The sequence below is a fragment of the Galleria mellonella genome, unplaced genomic scaffold, assembly GCF_026898425.1.
Source record: "Galleria mellonella isolate WM207_F2 unplaced genomic scaffold, CSIRO_AGI_GalMel_v1 utg176, whole genome shotgun sequence".
NCBI classification, from domain to species: Eukaryota; Metazoa; Arthropoda; class Insecta; order Lepidoptera; family Pyralidae; genus Galleria; species Galleria mellonella.
The window spans coordinates 1743596-1762389 of NW_026442019.1; the positions used below are offsets into that span (position 1 = coordinate 1743596).

Consider the following 18794-nt stretch of genomic DNA (forward strand, 5'->3'; position numbering starts at 1 on the left):
ATATATATATATATATATATATATATATATATATATATATATATATATATATATATATGAATATTTTAAGTATTACTTTATGTTTCCGTCACTGTCCTTGAGAACACCGTCCGGTGTTAAGTCCGCCAAATATTTATACTGTGCATTTAAGTGTAAATAAATAAATATACAATTTTATTGTGGCGAAATGCAGCCAATCGACTATTTATTTCACTACAACAGTCGACAAATGACTCTGACTACCCCATTAGGGATTATAGTCGTGTACTTTAATAACTTCAATTTAATCCTATATACTTAGTAAATTGCTAAAAAAATAATAAATGTGCATTCATTGTATGTGCCTGTATTTAATAGTTTTATTAACAATTTTGTACTTTTGTATGTTGTAATGTTAAAATGGTTTTAGAATTTTCACATTTTTCTATAAATTAATAGATATCTGATAGTAACTAATAATAGCTTGGAAAAATACTATTTGTAAATGGCAGTTAAGTAAGTATTTTGATTGATATGTAGTAAACATAGAGTTTTTCTAAATATTTTCCTGAATCAGGTATTATGTCGCGGAAGTCCATATCACTGGTTATTTAATTACAATTATTTTGTTTAATTCCGCCACCATTAGTATGTGTGTGAACTGTCACTGCGGATATTCTGAGCAGCGATCTTATACTTTGCCTGAACATGCCTTGTTTAGAGGTGAGACACGTGTCACAAAACGTGCGTAAACAAAATGGCGGAGATCGACTGCGAGTAATTGTGGACTTTCTGGTAATACTAATAGAAGTCAATCTTCAAGTGTTGGCAGTCACACACGTACTAGTGGAAGCGGAATTAAACAAAATAATTCTAAACAAATAACCAGAGGGCCTAACATGAAACGTTTTTCGAAATTTCGGAGCCAAACGAATGACAAATTTGATGTTAAAATTACATAATATATGCCGTTTGGAGATATTAAAAATGTTAAAATATTGTTTCTTTGGACTTTTATGATAGGATGTATGACGAACGAAATGTTAAACTCCATTTATTGGTCCGATTTTGGTATAAACAAAAACACGAAATTGTGTCCGAAATTTCGGAATTTTATTTCATGGTAGACCCGCAGTACTTAAAGTTTGTTTCGAATAAAAAAGAATAAAATAACAGCTGGAACATTTTAGATTAGTTGTAAGAAAAATTAAAGATTATATTTATTCTTTGTAACTATTGAATGTTGTATTTTATCGTATTATAGTATTGTAAGCTAATGTACAATGTAATATTACATTCAGACACCATACATGAATGTTTAAATAGAAATAGTACTTACACATGTGTAAATTTTATTTTTACAGAGTCTGTGTATTATGTGGAAATTATTTTATCGAATTACTGTTTACCCGACAGAACCAAAATGAGTGATACTGTATTTTTCCTATTAAATATTATAAATATTAATACAAAAATCATGTATATTATATATATAATAATAATTTGATATTTTGCGAATTTTTTTTTTTTTTTTTTTATGGAACATAGAATGGCAAACAAGCTGACGGCCCACCTGATGGAAAGTGGTAACCGTCCCTATAGAGACAGTACCATGGACATAACAGAGTATACTGTTTCGCCCATGATACCCCCCATGCGTTGCCATTCCTGAGGACTCAGGTGTTAGACCCAGTAAATTTTCTTCAAACCGAAACACAGCCATGCAAACACAACTGCTTCACGGTTGAAACACGAATGGGACAGAGGTACCCAAGCAATCGACTTTTGTACACGTTAACGGTTTTCCCAAGAGACTACAGCATGGGGTTGAAAAGGGGGGTAGAGAGTTTTCTTCAGAGTCGAAAACGCGTCATACCGTAACACCCCTGGTATTGCAGGCGTTGATAGGCTACGGTAACCACTTACCATCAGGTGGGCCGTATGCTTGTTAGCCATCTTAGTGGTATAAAAAAGATATATTTTATTATCAAAATTATAAAATTTTAATGATAAATTATTTTTACACACATAATTAAATTAAAAAAAATATGGCTACAAAATGTATGAAATTCTGTAAATTTTTAAAAGTATCCTGTTATATTAGCCGGTATTTGTACGTGCAGTTGTTATATATACTTATTTACTTATATATATTATTGCACACGCTGACAATACATTCATATACATAAAAGAAAAAAAAATATACAAAGGCGAGCTTTACTAGCTTAAGCTTTTTTTAATTAAAAATAGTCTAATGGGATTTTTTTACTGTCGTCATAAGCTTGATTTGGAAGAATTCCTTATTGGATGCAAACTAATCAATTTTAATATTCTCAAGTGAATCTCTTCAACGAATTATAGAATTATTGTTAAATAAAAAATTAAATGGTAATTATGTTTTGAATGTATATTTCAAAACATAAAAAAGTATCTGTTATAAATATATACAAACTATTATTTTAAATATAAATTATATTGGTGTATATATATATATATATATATATATATATATATATATATATATATATATATATATATATATATATATATATATATATATATAAGTATAATATGAAATTTAATTAAGTCGCCGTCCGTAGCTCCGTCCTGCTTTTGCTTTAAAAATATTAGTGTAATGTAAAATAGCATTGTGTAATAGCAGTAATCATCGTCATTCTCCCATACCGTACCATCATACATAGTTTGTCTTCTATGACGTGGCGCGTCCCTCCAAAATCCAAAGAAAGCTATACTGAAACTGTCTCGAACCACTGCTGGACCGATATTGATGATGTTCCTCACAAACACAAACAAATTTATATTATCTTTATTAAAAAAAACTTGTTTACAAGCACTTTTAAATCGTAATTTTTATAAATGCAAGGTTCGAAAAGTTATTTGTTGAAAGGAACCTGGAACAAGCTCAACAAGTACTCTTTTAAATCTCTGTTAACATTATATGTATTTATTTAAATGTACTATGTCTAAAATTACATGGTCGTTAGAAGCCCGTGCATGATCCACTAATACCATGCACATTTGTCATTCAAGTAATCGTTTAGTGTGTAATAGGCTTTGTTCAATAAGTGTTTTTTAATAACAGTTTTAGACTTATTAAAAGGCAGATCCAAAATATCCATCGGTATCTTATTATAACATTTAATGCCCATTCCCAGACCACCACGTCTATATATGGGCGCATACGTTAAAATAAAAATTTGGAGGTATTTGCCATGTTAACACAGCAGACAATTTATAAAAAAAATATCGTTCCATTTGTATGCCTGAGAAATATTTACTAACTAGGATTCTGGGCTGGCTGGCTGGCAGGTGGCTTGGTATTATGCTTTGCTTCTTGCCTCAGTGTATTGTGCTCGTTTCCGTAAATACTCTGCCCCTTCTAATTATTATTTCGCCATTACCTTTTATAGCCAGAATGTTGTAAAATCGCTTTGCCCTATTATCATATTTAGCAGAGGGAGACTTTGTACAAAAGTCGTTTGCTTGGCCACCTCTGTCACATTGGTATTTCTACCGTAAAACAGTTGTGTTTGCATGGCTGTGTTTCAGTTTGAAGGGTGGGATATAGCATTAATTTATAGGATATAGAGGAATAAAACCCGAGTCCTCAAGAATGGCAACGCATGGGGAGCATTATGGGCGAAACAGTATACTTTATTATGTCCATGCTACTGTTCATGTCTATAGGCGACGGTTACCACTTTCCATCAGGTGGGCCGTCAGCTTGTTTGCTATTCTAAGTTGTATAAAAAAAATTCTACTAACCGACATTACAATGTATCGACAAAATTAAACAAAATGTTTATTAACAATTAAGTAAAGTGATATTTACCTATTATTGTAATATTTGTATTTTATCAAAAATAAATACATAACTTGTACCTTAATGTTTTACATAAAGCTTCTAAGTATTATGAGTGTAAAATATTTTTCATGGTATCTTTGGAGTTAATGAAAACTAAATAAATGTTGATTAAAATAAAAAATAAATGTCTTTATAATATGAAAATGTTATTCATTGTATTTTATGAGTGATTTCTATTCTAGAAGTATCCTATTTTTTTTTATGGGTAAAAATGGAATGGTAATTCCGCTAACGGAATATACTGACGGAAAAACAGTGAAGGGTGATCGATGAAAATGGAGGCCAGTTAGCCATACATACATATATATATATATATATATATATATATATATATATATATATATATATATATATATATATATATATATATATATATATATATATATATATATATATATATATATATATATATATATATATAGCCGAACATCATGATGAATTCATCAGGAATTAACCATGATAGTTTCCAGGGGGAACCGCGAGGAGGTCGACCTGGTTGGGTATATTGCTAGCAATGGTATTCTTAGTCTCCATTACTAACAATCCCTTTTCGCCTAGAAGTATCTTATTGTATGGTACAACATAGAATTGACCACCCCTTCTTTACCCATGATTGTCGTAATAGGCGACAATTCTAAAAAATACATAAATAAATATTGAATATTAATTATATTTGTTTAATGAATAATTTCATTATAGAATCCGTTACGACGATATTATCCGCAAAACAACCATTGTAACCGCCATAGCTCGAGGGATAAACAAGCTGAAGTGGCAATAGGCTGGTCAAATAGCTCGAAGAACCGACAACTGATGGGAAAGAAAGGTTCTTGAATGGTGACACAGTACGGGCGAAAGCAGTATAGGACGACCCTGCACTAGATGGAGTGACGACCTCAAATGCATTGCAGGGAGTCAGTGGATACAGGTGGCTCAGGGCCGTTCTTTATGGTAGTTTACGAGGGAGGCCTATGTCCAACAGTGGGCGTATAATGACTGAGATAATTTTGCCCAAGATAAGATAAAATAATATATGAGAGGGTTCTACCATCATATTAAAGTTTCTTAAATATTTGTCGTAGACAGATATCACCTAGTAACATAACTTTATTATATTAATGGGTTTTTGGAACAAACAATAAAGTTATGCTTGGTTTTAATTCATTCTTGCTAGTAATCGCTAGAAATAAAACAAGATTATAAAACAAATAATTTTAATCGCTTACAAAGATAGATAGATAGAGTCTTTATTACCACTTACAATATTTAAAAAAAAAAACAACAATAAAAAAGAAAATAAAAAAAAATATTTTAAACACAAATATGTATAAATACGTATACAAGTAGGCACGTATCTACTTGTCGATAGCATACAATTGAAACGTAGACTTAGACTTATAAAATTGCAGAATTCATAATTTATTTTCAAAATTAAACATTTATTTACATAATTTTTTTAAAATATTAATTATTAAGACGTATGAAAAAAAGTTTAAATGAAGCAGTTTTTTATTTTTATTTTTACGATTCTCGTATAAGTTTAGATATTTATTTTTATTACAAAATTCCCATTATTTTAAAATAGACATTCGTAAGAAGCACTTATCGTTATTTTTATTTTATTAAATTGACAAACAACGCGACAATATTGAGTTCTCTTATCTTTAGTTTATTTTAATTTTATAGTGTAACGATTCTCGTCCAAAAATATGTTTTGCTTGTATTTATCTTAGAATAGAGAAACATAGATTATTAAATTGAAATCAGACAGTCACTTTATACTCGTAGTTTAAGTAAATACAGAATGGAATGTTACATAGAAATAGAGGTAACGAATGGCTCAATTTATTTGTAAAATAATTGTACCATTACTCAATTATGTGGCTTGCTGTTGTAAAAACTAAACTATTATTGATAGAAATCGAGAAATTACTATGACATATTGGACAGATAGAGTGTGTCCCTATATTTGGGAATAGAGTGCACAGTAGGGGGCACAAAGTAAAATCGACGCCCTAAGACTGCTACTGAGATAATAGAGTGGTCCTGGGGAAAAGGGATTGTTAGTAATGTAGACTGAGAATCCCATTGCTAGCAATATACCCAACCAGGTCGACCTCCTCGCGGTTCCCCCTGAAAACTATCATGGTTAATCCTGATGAATTCATCATGATGGGCTAACTGGCCTATTTTCATTCTCATCTATCACCCTTCACTGGTGCTCCGCCAGCGTATCCCGTTAGCGCAGGCGGGGTTACCATAACATTTTCACCCATCAAAAAAAAAATAGAGTGGTCCTTGATGATTCATATATTTAGGGCATGGTTTTTTAGCCTATAAATATTTTGCAGCTCTACCTAAAGGATGATTATTTTGAAAAGGGTTTGTCGTTCAAAAGTACTGTTTGTAACGCTGTTCTGGTTAATTCTATAAATAGTTTTAAACATTTTTATAAATACGAAATGTTAACTTCCATATATTTCCGGAGTAAATTGTACTGCATTTAACCTAATTCTCGACCAACAATTGACATGTAACGAAGCAATGCAGTTGCTAAATCTATTTATGTTCATATCTGTAGTTTAATCCCAAGATAAATGTTAAGTAGGTAAAGAAGCAATTTGCTGGCATCGCTTAGAATACGGATCAATGTATTACACTTCAATAATAATAAATAATTAACAATACACATTCATCTCACTATTATGTCCTCTATAATAAAGTAAACACTTCACTTTGTCATAATTTCATATAAAAATAATAAAATATTTACCAGAGGGAGACTTTAAACAAAAGTCGTTTGCTTGGACACCTCTGTCCCATTCGTGTTTCTACCGTGAAGCAGTTGTGTTTGCATGGCTGTGTTTCGGTTTAAAGGATGGAATATGGCAGTGAATTTACAGGGTACACAGGAATAACACCTAAGTCCTCAGGAAACTTTCCATTAAGTGGGCCGTCAGCTTGTTTGCCATTCTAAGTTGCATAAAAAGAAACCTATTGCCTAAAAGGTAAAAAATTATATCAAATTAGAATCTATCTCAGTTTTATCAAAAGCTATATACGGAGTATAGCTTTGTATGTATGTCATTAATCCAGAAAGAAATAGATAAAGTCAATTATTGGTTCGCACATATTGCATTAAAAATAATTAAAAAATATATTTTTGTTGTAAGGAGTCCAAACGCGTAGTCAAAATTTCAATATTAGCCTGATTTGAAATTGAAATTGATTATTATTCATTAATCTACAGCGTAGTTAATTTATAATTAAAAATGTAAAAAAAGTAACACCAGCCTTATTCTCTTATGATAATAAATTTATTGATAATTGAAAAAAGAAATTATAATCATTTTAAGTCACGTTTTTTATATATTATTAATTTCGGGATTGCCCGATTGATTTCGGACTCTATAGAGTTTCGAGTCCGAAATTAGTCGCGCAACTCCGAAGTGGAGTAAAACCGATATCAATAATTGGTAAACATGTTTTATTATTTTAATGAAATTATGACCAGTGAAGTTTTATAATACAATAAACAATTGTTAGACTCAATAAACTTTCACTTATAGTGAATAAATAATTGATTTATCTAAAATTGCTTTAACTAATTCTATTCGAATTTTAATCGTCTCAATTCCACAATAGGTGATGGGAAATAGAATATTGGGGATGGAGGTTAGTCAGAGAGAAGTAGGCAGGCACTTCAAAAGTATCAATTTTAAAAACTATTTATATAGTTTTTAAAACTGAAATCAGTACTATATTTATATACTAGCTGTTTCCCGAGATTTTGTCCGTGAATCAATATATAAAATACTCTGTGTTAAATTAGCATATAATCTACTCGTGTACCAAATTTCATTCAATTCTATTCAGCCGTTCAAGCGTAATTGAGTAACAAACATACAAACACAAACATTCACACATCTTCACAAACTTTCCCATATATATTGTTAATAGAATAACAAGACTGGAGTAAAAGTTACTCCTGGAGTACCACTTCTGAGCTGTAGTACAATGAATTTCTTTAGCAATATAAACATACACGCTCGAGGATGTGGCGAGTTCGTGCCATTACTTTATACTTTTTTAATAAACAGATACAAAAAAAGCTAGTCAGCTATATGGCAATATGTGGATTTTTTTTATCTGAATTATTTTGTATGTGATCTTCTGGTAATTTAATTAGATAGCAGTTTCTTTCCGGTCGGAGTCTGAGCAGAGTTGCAGCTCGTGATACTCTGGTGGCCGCTCTTCACTCTCCTCCAATTCTAAATCCAAATCGCTCTCTGCAATGGATAATCGTTCATTAAATACAATAATATAAAGATTTATAAATAAGTTCTTACTTTTAAATAATATTATTCTATAGTGGAATCAGGAATATTGTCATTTAATAAAATATAGACTCAATAAACTTGTATATTTTAATTCCAAAATAAATATTACAAAAAAAAATATACAGTAATTTCAATTATAACAAAACATGTCACCAATTAGAGACACGTTTCGTAGACACATAAGACAGAAAATATTTGAATTTAGAACTCGTAACTGTCAATCTACAAATTGATGAAAACAGTGGATGGATGTAAAGGAAGAGGACGACCGAATAAAAGATAGATGGACTGTGTGAAAGATGGTATACATTAAAGAGAAGTGAACTCAGAAATGACAGTTGACAGGCATTTGTGAAAGAAGAAGATATAATACGCAGACCATAAATAAATAGGAAAAGGCAAAGCAATGATGATCATGATTAATAAAATCACTTCAGAATTAACAACTAAAAAAATATAGGCTACTTGAGACATTTCTTCTACTTTTGGATGTAGTTTAATCTAACCATAAAAAAATCCAAACTCACCTGAGAAGGCTCCAGATTCAGGTCTTTGCGGCGGCGCCAATATGTCCCCGTCGCTGGCATGCCGCGCCCTCATAGCTCCCGGTGGTACTATTTCAGTGCTCGCTGGCCTTGCGCGTAGTTCAGACACGGAACCTACTTCTGCCAGATAGCACGCTCCACCTTCATAGCCAACAGTTTCTACAAATATATAAAAATATATTTATTAATGTACACTGACGAGAACTATAATTTACATGGACACTTGATAATTACAAGAAACAGGAGTCAACTAAAGTAACCTATTAGCACAAAAATATTAAAAATAAAAGCCATCTAGCCAGCGTTGTGTTTAAGAGTTAGCTTTATTTTTCAGCTATAATTTATAAGAGGTGACGTCAAAATCTATAATTTGTAATTTCTCAATTTGTTTTGTTAGTGGTGAGATCAAATTTAAAAAATAAAAACTGAAAATTGATGAAATTCAAAGTTCGCATACATACCAACAGATGGTGGAGGATACGGTCTCATGCTCACACGAGACTCGATATTATGATGCATGGCTCCAGATCTATCGATTTGATCCACGTCTTCTTCTAGCCAATAATTGAAAACCTTTGAAGTTTGATGTTCCTCTAACGGAATCAATGTTTGTCTAGGACGATCCTTTGATTTAATAGATTCGTTAAGAGACTGTTTTGCTTCTTTTGCTCTATATACTGCTTTAGTTCTTTCTTCAAATAGTTCGTTATCATCTTTTGTAGGAGTCCTGCTGAGTAAAGATGTTGCTTCATTCGTATCTCCAATATAAAAGTTAGACAATTCTGTGGCATCTGTATCCTTTATATCGTCTGTATAAGATTCTTTATCTTTTCTGCCTCGTGACGATTTGATATTTGTGTAATGTTTCTTACAAGTTTTAGGAGGATGTTCATCTGTTTTATTGCATTCCGGAGAAGACAATTCTGGTTCAGCCCGAGGCGCTATTTCTGTACTCAGACTCAGATCAGAATCTTTATGTTCTGCATCAGGTTTTAGAGGTATATGAAGATCTTTGGTAGATCTTTCCCAGTCGCGTCTATGTAGAACTTCGTCTATCACGCTAGGTGCTGAGTGGTAGCGGGTCTCCGATTCGGTCACTTCATGATGAGATTTGCGTCGACTGCGTATCTCTTCGTGACTTCTATGAGCTGATAACGGTTGTTTTGCATGGCCTGTAAGTAAAACACAATATATGTAATAAAAAGTTACATAATTTATTTGAACATTCATAATTTTTGAGAGATATTACCTATATATTCAATATCCACTGTTATTAAATTTTGAAATTGTAAAACCTACTATAAGTTTTACAATTCCAAAATTTCTTGAAACACTAAAGTTACCTGAAGTACTTGGAAGATGTAAAGAGACAGCACTGCTACCAATACGTCTACTGAAGAAATCGTGAGAACGTCTGCGGGAATCAGAATCTGGAACAAATATTACAAATACAAAATAGACCCACGTTGGGCGCCAGTTACGTTCAGCTAAACATCGACACGTCAAACAACGATGGAATGATGTGTATAGTCAGTGCTATATCTAGAACGAACAATCCCTAAAAAGAATGTGCATAAAGCTATACTACCGATATAGAAGTATTTATGACATTTGATGTTGTGTGACATACTATTTGCACATTTATGTTTGCGACATACACACCATTCGTTACGAGCGGCTTCCGAGGAGGCTTTCCAGAGCTAGACGTGTCTGAAACCACAGGAATCATTTTTAGAGATTATCATAGAACAGGTACTATTTGAATATTAAAGAATAGAATTTTTGCAAAGCTGTCCGTGTCACTGTGGCGTCTTTGTTATCCTTTGTGCATTTTTATGGCTAATGGAAATTATACTCAGTCAATTCATAAATTTTATGTTACTGTGTGGTCCCTGCATAAAATGGGCTACTCCTTCCTTTCCTGTGGGTATCGTAGGAGGAAACCTAAGGAAACTTAATGGTAAAGGGATAGACAGCAGTGTCTCACAGTGTCTTAAAACATCACGAAAAGCTTAACCGCAGTTGTCATCCCGCATGCCAAGCGTGACAACTACTGGCAAACCCCCCTTATGGGGGAGGACTATATTTAACAGTTGACAGTTGATGGCAGATACTACAACTTGTATATTTCAATAATCTTTTCTCTCTTTCTTTCTACAAATACATCTAGTAACCCCATTATGGATTATAACTACCTATATATATACATATATATATCGCTGTGTGGTACTACGGTTAACTAATTAACGACAGTTTCTAACTCGCCTGTCAAGCGTGGCAACTACTGGCAAAACTCCCCTTACGGCGAAGGCTTATGTTCAACAGTGGACAGTTAACGGCTGAAATAATAATAATTATACCTGATTTAGAATCATCAGGCCAGCAACACAGCCAGCAGAGCAGGAGAAGTGGAGCACAGATCTCGGTGGCCACCAGGCCGCCGGCCAGTCCAGTGGCGGCGCCCCCCGCTCCCATACTGCTGCTGCAGATTGGAAATGAAAAAGAGGCACTAAAAATAAAAGAAAAACTGGCTTTTATATTTAAGTTATTTTCTAGCAAACACACTTTTTTTTAAATAGATGATAATGGAATGGTAACCCCGTCTGCGCTATCGGTATACGATGACGGGGCACCAGTGAGGGACGATTGGTGAGAATGAAAAGGCAGTACAGTTAGCCCATCGTGACGAATTCAACGACAAATTAGTCACGATGGTTTCCAGGGGGAACCGCGTGGAGTTCGACCTAATAGGGTACCTCCCCGTTACTAACAATACCCTTCCACCGTAGTAATTACACTATCTGTTACCAATACTAGTTTATATTTTTAATAATTAACCGATAGTGTTTTTTTCTCTATTGAAATTACAAAATAGTTGACGGGCCCACCTGATGATGAATGGTAACTGTTGCCCACACACACGGACAATACCATGAGCAAAATAGACTCTGACTTTCATATTTGGCAACCAACTTTTAAAAAGAAGGACGTTTTCAATTCGGTTTATGTTTGTTACCTCATTAGTGCGTCAGTTATTAACTCATCATCTTCCAACCCTTATCCCAGTTATTATTTAGGGTCGGCGTAACATGATTTTATCCATATTACAAAAAGATTTGGTTTTTAGTTTTTCGACCGGTCACCTGCCTAACGTCAACCCTCTTTAGGAATACATTTGTTGGTGGTTTCCGTCACCTACGGAAAGGAAAAAAGAACGGGAACGTTGGAAATGCGTAAAGGAAATTGGTGAATGAGAGGAATAGGGGACTTATGTGGGAAAGGAAAGGGGGGACACTGCAGTTGCGGATAGGACACTGCATCGGCTCGGGAGGCTGGGGTCGCATAACTGTATGCCCTTATTCTAGAATCGAACAGATTTCTATAGAAGAACACTCCTGACGCTGCGTCAATTATTAACTGATTAGGAAAACTATTTTCTTTTATCTGAAAACATAGCTGTGTGGTCCCGGCATAGAATAGGCCACCCCTTCCTTTCCCGTGGGTGTCATGAGAGGTGATAAAGGACTAGTGATCAAAAGGGAGATTAAAACATCTCCAAAGTCTAACTGCGGTTGCCAATCCTTCTACCGGCATAACCCCGGGGCAACTACTGGCATAACCTCGAAGGTCAGGCTTATGTTCAATAGTGAACAGTTAAAGGGTGATATGGTGATGATGATGCTGATGATGATAATGAAAGAATATACTTACAAACTGCTATAGAAATGTTATTAAAATACGTTTAGTAGTTTAGTTTTAAAAATTAAAATAATTAGTTTTGCCACAACACAAAAAAGGAGTAAGTCATTCGTGTTTCAAGAACTACGTAAAACCACTATCACCTAAAACCGTCGTCACGTGAATCATAAAAAAAATCAACAAAAAATTTATACAACGAAGCTTTACAAATGCTATTAAAGTGAATATCTATTCTTTGACAGAGTACAAATCTTTGTATCATTCCATCGATACATATAGACTGCGCATTTTTGTCTCCAAAACTGATAAAATATGTTTTTATTACTTGTTATTTACAATTCACTATAAATAAATCACTCTATAAATATAGCTTATTTATTTGTTTACTTTAATACTTTTGTATATTTACTTTTAATATAAATATTAGGTTACGAAAATGTACACATGCGGACTTATACCATAAAGGGATTTCTTCTATTCAACCTTGAGAACACGAAATGAGAAATAGCTTAGGTATATATAACACAAATTATATGTACATCATTAATCGATGTAATTATTTTTGTTTATATAGGTATCATAGTACATTAATGCATTCATTTATGCATTAATAAAAACAATAGAGAATAGAAGAGGCAAAATGCTTGGCTACTTTATACGACACGACAATTTTTTAAAGAATATAGTAGAAGGAAAAATAAAAGGCAAAAGAGGAAGGGGAAGACCGAGGATTAACTACATGGGACAGATAAAAGAAACACTAGGTGTCATGTATAGGGAGATAAAGGATATGGCCTGGGATAGAGCTGGCTGGAGGAAGATGCATGAATTAGTTGCACCGACAAGAGGAAACTCTTAAATGAGAAAAAATATGGTGATATCTAACCATAATTATGCCACTAAACGAATCATATACCCCGATAACCACATTTAATGTACTTACATTTATTATGGTTATACAATTATTATATTTATTATTCCTATTTTTATTTTGATTATTAATTATTAAATTACACTGTTATGTCCATGGTACTGCTCATGTCTATAGGCGACGGTTACCACTTTCCATCGGGTGGGCCGTCAGCTTGTTCGCCATTCTAAGTTGTATAAAAAAAAATGATATTTATGTTCGTATTTGACTCAAAGTATATCTCTGGCAATCCAGCGTGGAAATGTTGCAAGGGTTATGGGAACCTATAAAATGGGTACGGGACGTGAAGATAATTTTTAACTAGTTGGTAACTTAATTAGTATTTTTTTGTTTAAGTATTTTAATTAAATTTAATTGAATCACTTATTTTTAATTCCAGTACTAAACTGCTGAAATGATTTTATACAATTTCTATGGGACCAATCTGTAAGTTTTTCATCGAAAAAGCTTTCAAATTGTGTCACTTTTTAAAACAATAATATATACATACAAAAATTTAAACTTATATTTCTATTAATATTTCGTTATTTTTAATTTAGACAATTTATTTGGTATAAGTTGTGATTTAGATTTATTATAATACCTATTTATATATTATGGTTGTAACTAAATATGGCTTTTGACTTTTGACCGCAACCGAATATCAGTGTTTTGCTCTTTTGAGGGCAAAGCAATAAACTGAGTGACTGATCATTTTGTGTTACTGTGGCACACGCACAAAAAAATATATGACCTTTTTTATATATTTTCCTTTTTTTGTATTCTTTTATTTCTTTTTTCAGTATGTACCAATATCTGATGTTATTTAAGTGCTGTAAATGATGCAAATAATTTACATATCTGTCTGTTTATTTATATTATTATTGTATGTAATTATGGATATATATTAATTATATATAACACCTAATTTTTAAATTACAGATACCTATACTCATACGTACTCATAATTAAAACTGTTAATAAATAACATCTTGGGTTACTAACTAAGCCCCCTAACAGGTTGTCACAAATCAAATCAAATTATAAATATAATTGTGAGAGACTGGTGCCTGAGATAGGTATAGGAATACCTGTATTACAGATCACCAGGGCCTCACTCCGCAGGGTTACTTACTAAGTACTTGTAATATATTAAGTGAATTCAATATAATAAATATAATTTATAGGAAGACATAAATAATTATATAACAAATGAGTTTAGTAATACAACGATACTACACAAGACGCGAGTAAACTTTAACCGCCTTATATACAAAGGTCAAACCTCTCATAAACCTATTTCGGCTATTGAAATGTTTTGTCCTTTTCTATTGTGCTAAATCCTTAATTTGAAAGAAAGTGACAAAACAGTTCAATAGCTAAATAATATATTTGACGATTTTATGAATAAGGGGTTAAATTTACACAACAACTTATAATTTTGTTTTACATAGTTTTAAAATGTAATTGCATGATTTTATTATACGTGATCTAAATTAATAGCTGGAAGATTATGTACCGGCTATTATCAGAAATAAAAGATATTTTTAATCTTGAATACGTGTGTTTAATACGTGTTCCCTCGGCAAAAATTAAAGCAGGAATGAATGACAGCCAGTCTATTCATTACTGCCCTCTCCAACAATTATAAATACAAAAAGATATGTAACGGATACATGATCGAATCAATTGCAATACTTAAATTAAAAATTAAAACAATTGACATTCCAATAATCTAACTAGCATTCACGTGACAATATTTTATTAACATCGTACTATAAAATATTGTATTGTATTTATTAAATAAATATACTAACAATTTAATAATTGAATTATAACAACGTCAACAACAATCAATTGACTATTAAACAATCTATTTATAGTATTAATTAATAACGTAATGTATTTGTATAAAATATAATCATATAGTTTAACAAAATTAATATATTATACGTGATATAAACAAAAAGTTAAAAGAAACATTAAAATAAAATTTAATACTGGCCTGTTAGAATGCCGGTAATACTCTTTCTCTTCAAGGAAAGACTCCTTGGAAATAAATAGTTAATATATATAATTATAAATTCGAATCCAATTAATAAATTATGTAAAATAGATAAACACTTACTTTATTTGTGTATCTTGATGGAATTACGGTATTACGAACATATCCCAAACTTCAACAATTATTCTAAGTGCATTGTTGTTAATTTTTTAAATAACTAGAATCAGTGTTGTATATTAGTTGTAGAGGAACACTCTACAGGCACAGTGCTGGTGTGATGCAGTGGACACCATCGGTTTCTGACTGGATGCTGTGCCAAAACTTTCGCAGAACGAGAGTAAAATTCTAATAGGTGGCACACTGGGAGCTTTCTTATAATGATAATAACTTTTATTTCAAACTACAATATGATGCATTTTGTTAGTAACAGTTTCCTTACAAAGTATGTTAGTAAAAAGTGAACAGTTAACTAAAGAAATTCACTGAGATGAGACCCAGCCATCTAGATCAGCATTTGAATGAAATGCTTACTTATAGGTGAGTTATACTCGCCTATTACTTTCACAATGCTGTTGGTGCTTGTCCTAACTCTGTATAGCAATGATGTAGTCCAATTTTTATGGTGTATATGTTTTTTTTATAATATTTAAGATGGCAACGTTTTACACTCGGTTCTCCAAATTCAAATTCAAATTCAAATTCAAAAATCATTTATTCATGTAGGACATTTTAGCCGCTTATGAACGTCAAATTTTTACATTATAATTTTATATTTTCCCTACCGTCCAGTTCGGTATATAGATCCAATTGAGAAGAACTGGCAAGAAACTCAATTGAATTACTTTTTTTTTTAAAGCCAGTTTATTTACAATGTATATTTATATAGGTGTCTATGTCTAACATTAAATGAAAATTCAGTGCATGAACAACTATTGCCATGCACACTCGTCATTCAAGTAATCGTTTAGTGAGTAATAGGCTTTGCTCAGTAAATATGATTTAACAGATCAGATGTTTTGAATTTATTTAAGGGTAATTCCAACATATCCTTTGGTATCTTATTGTAAATTTTTATACCTATTCCCATAAAAGACCTATTAACTTTTTCTAAACGATACTTGGGGACAGCAAGTTTGTCTTTAAATCTAGTATTAATATTATGAATATTGCTGTTTTTTGGAAATAAGTCAAGATTTTTATGAACATATAGAATATTTGAATATATAAATTGAGAAGCAACGGTGAGAATATTTGCCTCTTTGAATTTCTCTCTTAATGAGTCACGACTCTTCATACAGTAGATCGCTCGAACGGCACGTTTTTGTAATATGAATATATTCTTAATATCTGCCGCTTTTCCCCATAGTAATATTCCATAAGAGAGTAAACTATGAAAATAACTAAAATAGACTAATCTAGCAGTATCAGTATCAGTGTACTGTCTAACTTTACGCACGGCAAAAGCTGCTGAACTTAGTTTCGCTGCAAGGCTTTGAATTTGTGCACCCCATTGTGTTTTATTATCTAGTGTGATTCCTAGAAAGACAGTAGATTCTATAAATTCGAGAGATTCGTCATTTAATTTAATATTGCAATTAATATTAAAACTTTTAGATAGAGAGAAATTAACACATTTTGTTTTTTTAGCGTTTAACATAAGATTGTTAGTTGTAAACCAGTGCAGGAGACGCCGCAAAGCACTATTTACATCGTCATAATTATTAGTCATTCTATTAACTTTAAAAATCAATGAAGTATCATCTGCAAACAATACTATGCCGCATCTATCCTGCATGGCATATGGGAGATCATTAATGTAAACTAGGAATAAAAATGGACCGAGAATAGATCCTTGAGGTACACCCATTTGCACAAGTGACCCGTCAGACGTAGCGTTGCTAATCTTCACTTTCTGTATTCTATCAGATAGATAAGATTTTATTAAATTTAAAGCATTGTCTTTGACGCCATAAAAAGCAAGTTTTTTTAGCAATGTATTATGATCAACGCAATCAAAAGCCTTAGAAAGGTCACAAAAAACACCTATCACATCCATTTTAGTTTCCCATGCAGCAAATACGTGTCTAAGCAACTCTGCACCTGCGTCTGTAGTTGAACGACCTTTGGAAAAACCGAATTGACTATTGTGGATTAAATTATTTAAATTGAAATAACTGACAAGTTGCATAAGGATTATTTTTTCAAAAATTTTACTGAGTGCTGGGAGTATGGATATAGGTCTATAATTTATTGGGTCACTCCTATCTCCAGATTTAAAAAGCGGTATGATTTTACTAATTTTCATTATGTTAGGAAATTTACCTTCATCTATACATTTATTGAAAATAAAAGCAAGAGAGGGCGCAATAATTTCCATTATACTATCCAGTATTTTAACAGATATACCCCATAGATCCTCTGTTTTTTTATTATTAAGTTGTTTGAATATTTTCATTATTTCTACTGATGATGTATGTCTAAAGTTAAATACAGCTGATGACTTGCTAACATTGTCTGTTAGTAAAGTTTCAGCAGCAGACGGGGAAGATTTTAGAGCCTGTGTCGTAATTAATGGAATATTAGTAAAATAAGATTCGAATGTATGCGCGACCTCTGTGTCGGAATTTACCAATTTGTTATTAATATTTAAAGCTATTTTGCTATTTTGAAAATTAACTTTTCCAGTTTCGCTATTTATTACTTTCCAAGTGGCTTTTATTTTATCTTTAGATTTAGTTATTATTTTACCTAAATAGAGAGACTTAGCTGTATGACAAACCTTTTTAAATATTTTCGAATAAGATTTTACATGTTCATGAAATAAGGGATCGGATATATAGCTTCGTTTTTCGTAAAGTTCGTAAAGATTAGCCCTAGACTTATAAATACCAAACGTGGCCCAGTCACAAAACTTTGATTTTACACTAGTTGAAAATGTTTTTGTTTTAAATTCACTGCTAGCTTCATGTTCAATTAAATTAAAAATATGTTCACATACAATGTCCGGGTCATATTGAGGTACTATGACACTAGATATTTTATGTTCAATTTTATTTTTAAAACGTGCCAAATTCTTTTGTGTTATTTGTCTGCATGTAATTGTTTGAGTCCCTTTAGATCCCTTAGTTTCAATTATAACTTTTTGTCCGTAATGATCAGATCCAAGACAGTCGAAATTCATTTTCACCTTTACTTCACAATTACAAAAAACATTATCTATACAAGTGGCAGAATTTCCTGCGACCCTAGTGGGTTCTAAAAAAAGATTGTGCAAATTAAATGATTTAAATAAGTTAATCAATCTTAAGCTTATTGAGCATTCCGATAATAAATCAACATTAAAATCGCCACATACAAATAATGTTTTATTCCTCCGTGCGACTCGTCTCAATGCTTCCTCCATAGCCAGTTCAAAAGAATCAAAACAAGC

At 32.1% G+C, this 18794-nt stretch overlaps 1 protein-coding gene across 2 annotated transcripts; it reads right to left on the minus strand.

Moving 5' to 3' along the window:
* Positions 1–8016: 8016 nt before the first annotated feature.
* Positions 8017–15656, minus strand: LOC113509286 (uncharacterized). 2 transcript variants are annotated; one of them, XM_052893504.1, is made up of 6 exons: positions 15488–15656; positions 11111–11232; positions 10094–10180; positions 9212–9922; positions 8733–8909; positions 8017–8154 (listed from the first exon to the last, which is right to left on the minus strand). In XM_052893504.1, exons 2-6 carry the CDS (start codon positions 11223–11225, stop codon positions 8051–8053), a joined length of 1194 nt encoding a protein of 397 aa, XP_052749464.1. In that variant the 5' UTR covers positions 11226–11232; positions 15488–15656; the 3' UTR covers positions 8017–8050. The 2 variants fall into 2 exon arrangements, with proteins under 2 accessions (XP_052749464.1, XP_031767128.2); XM_031911268.2 differs by lacking the exons at positions 11111–11232; positions 15488–15656 and adding an exon at positions 10413–10513 and having other exon boundaries at positions 8051–8154.
* Between the last annotated feature and the right edge of the window lie 3138 nt (positions 15657–18794).

What these genes read in the sequence shown, in the direction of transcription:
- LOC113509286 (XM_052893504.1), bottom strand. Translation starts at nt 11,225, where the DNA reads ATGGGAGCGGGGGGCGCCGCCACTGGACTGGCCGGCGGCCTGGTGGCC. An exon ending in GCCTGATGATTCTAAATCAG is followed by an intron (nt 10,181 to 11,110) that starts GTATAATTATTA and finishes TATTTGTTCCAG; the next exon opens with ATTCTGATTCCCGCAGACGT. An exon ending in GTATCCTCCACCATCTGTTG is followed by an intron (nt 8,910 to 9,211) that starts GTATGTATGCGA and finishes ATATATTTGTAG; the next exon opens with AAACTGTTGGCTATGAAGGT.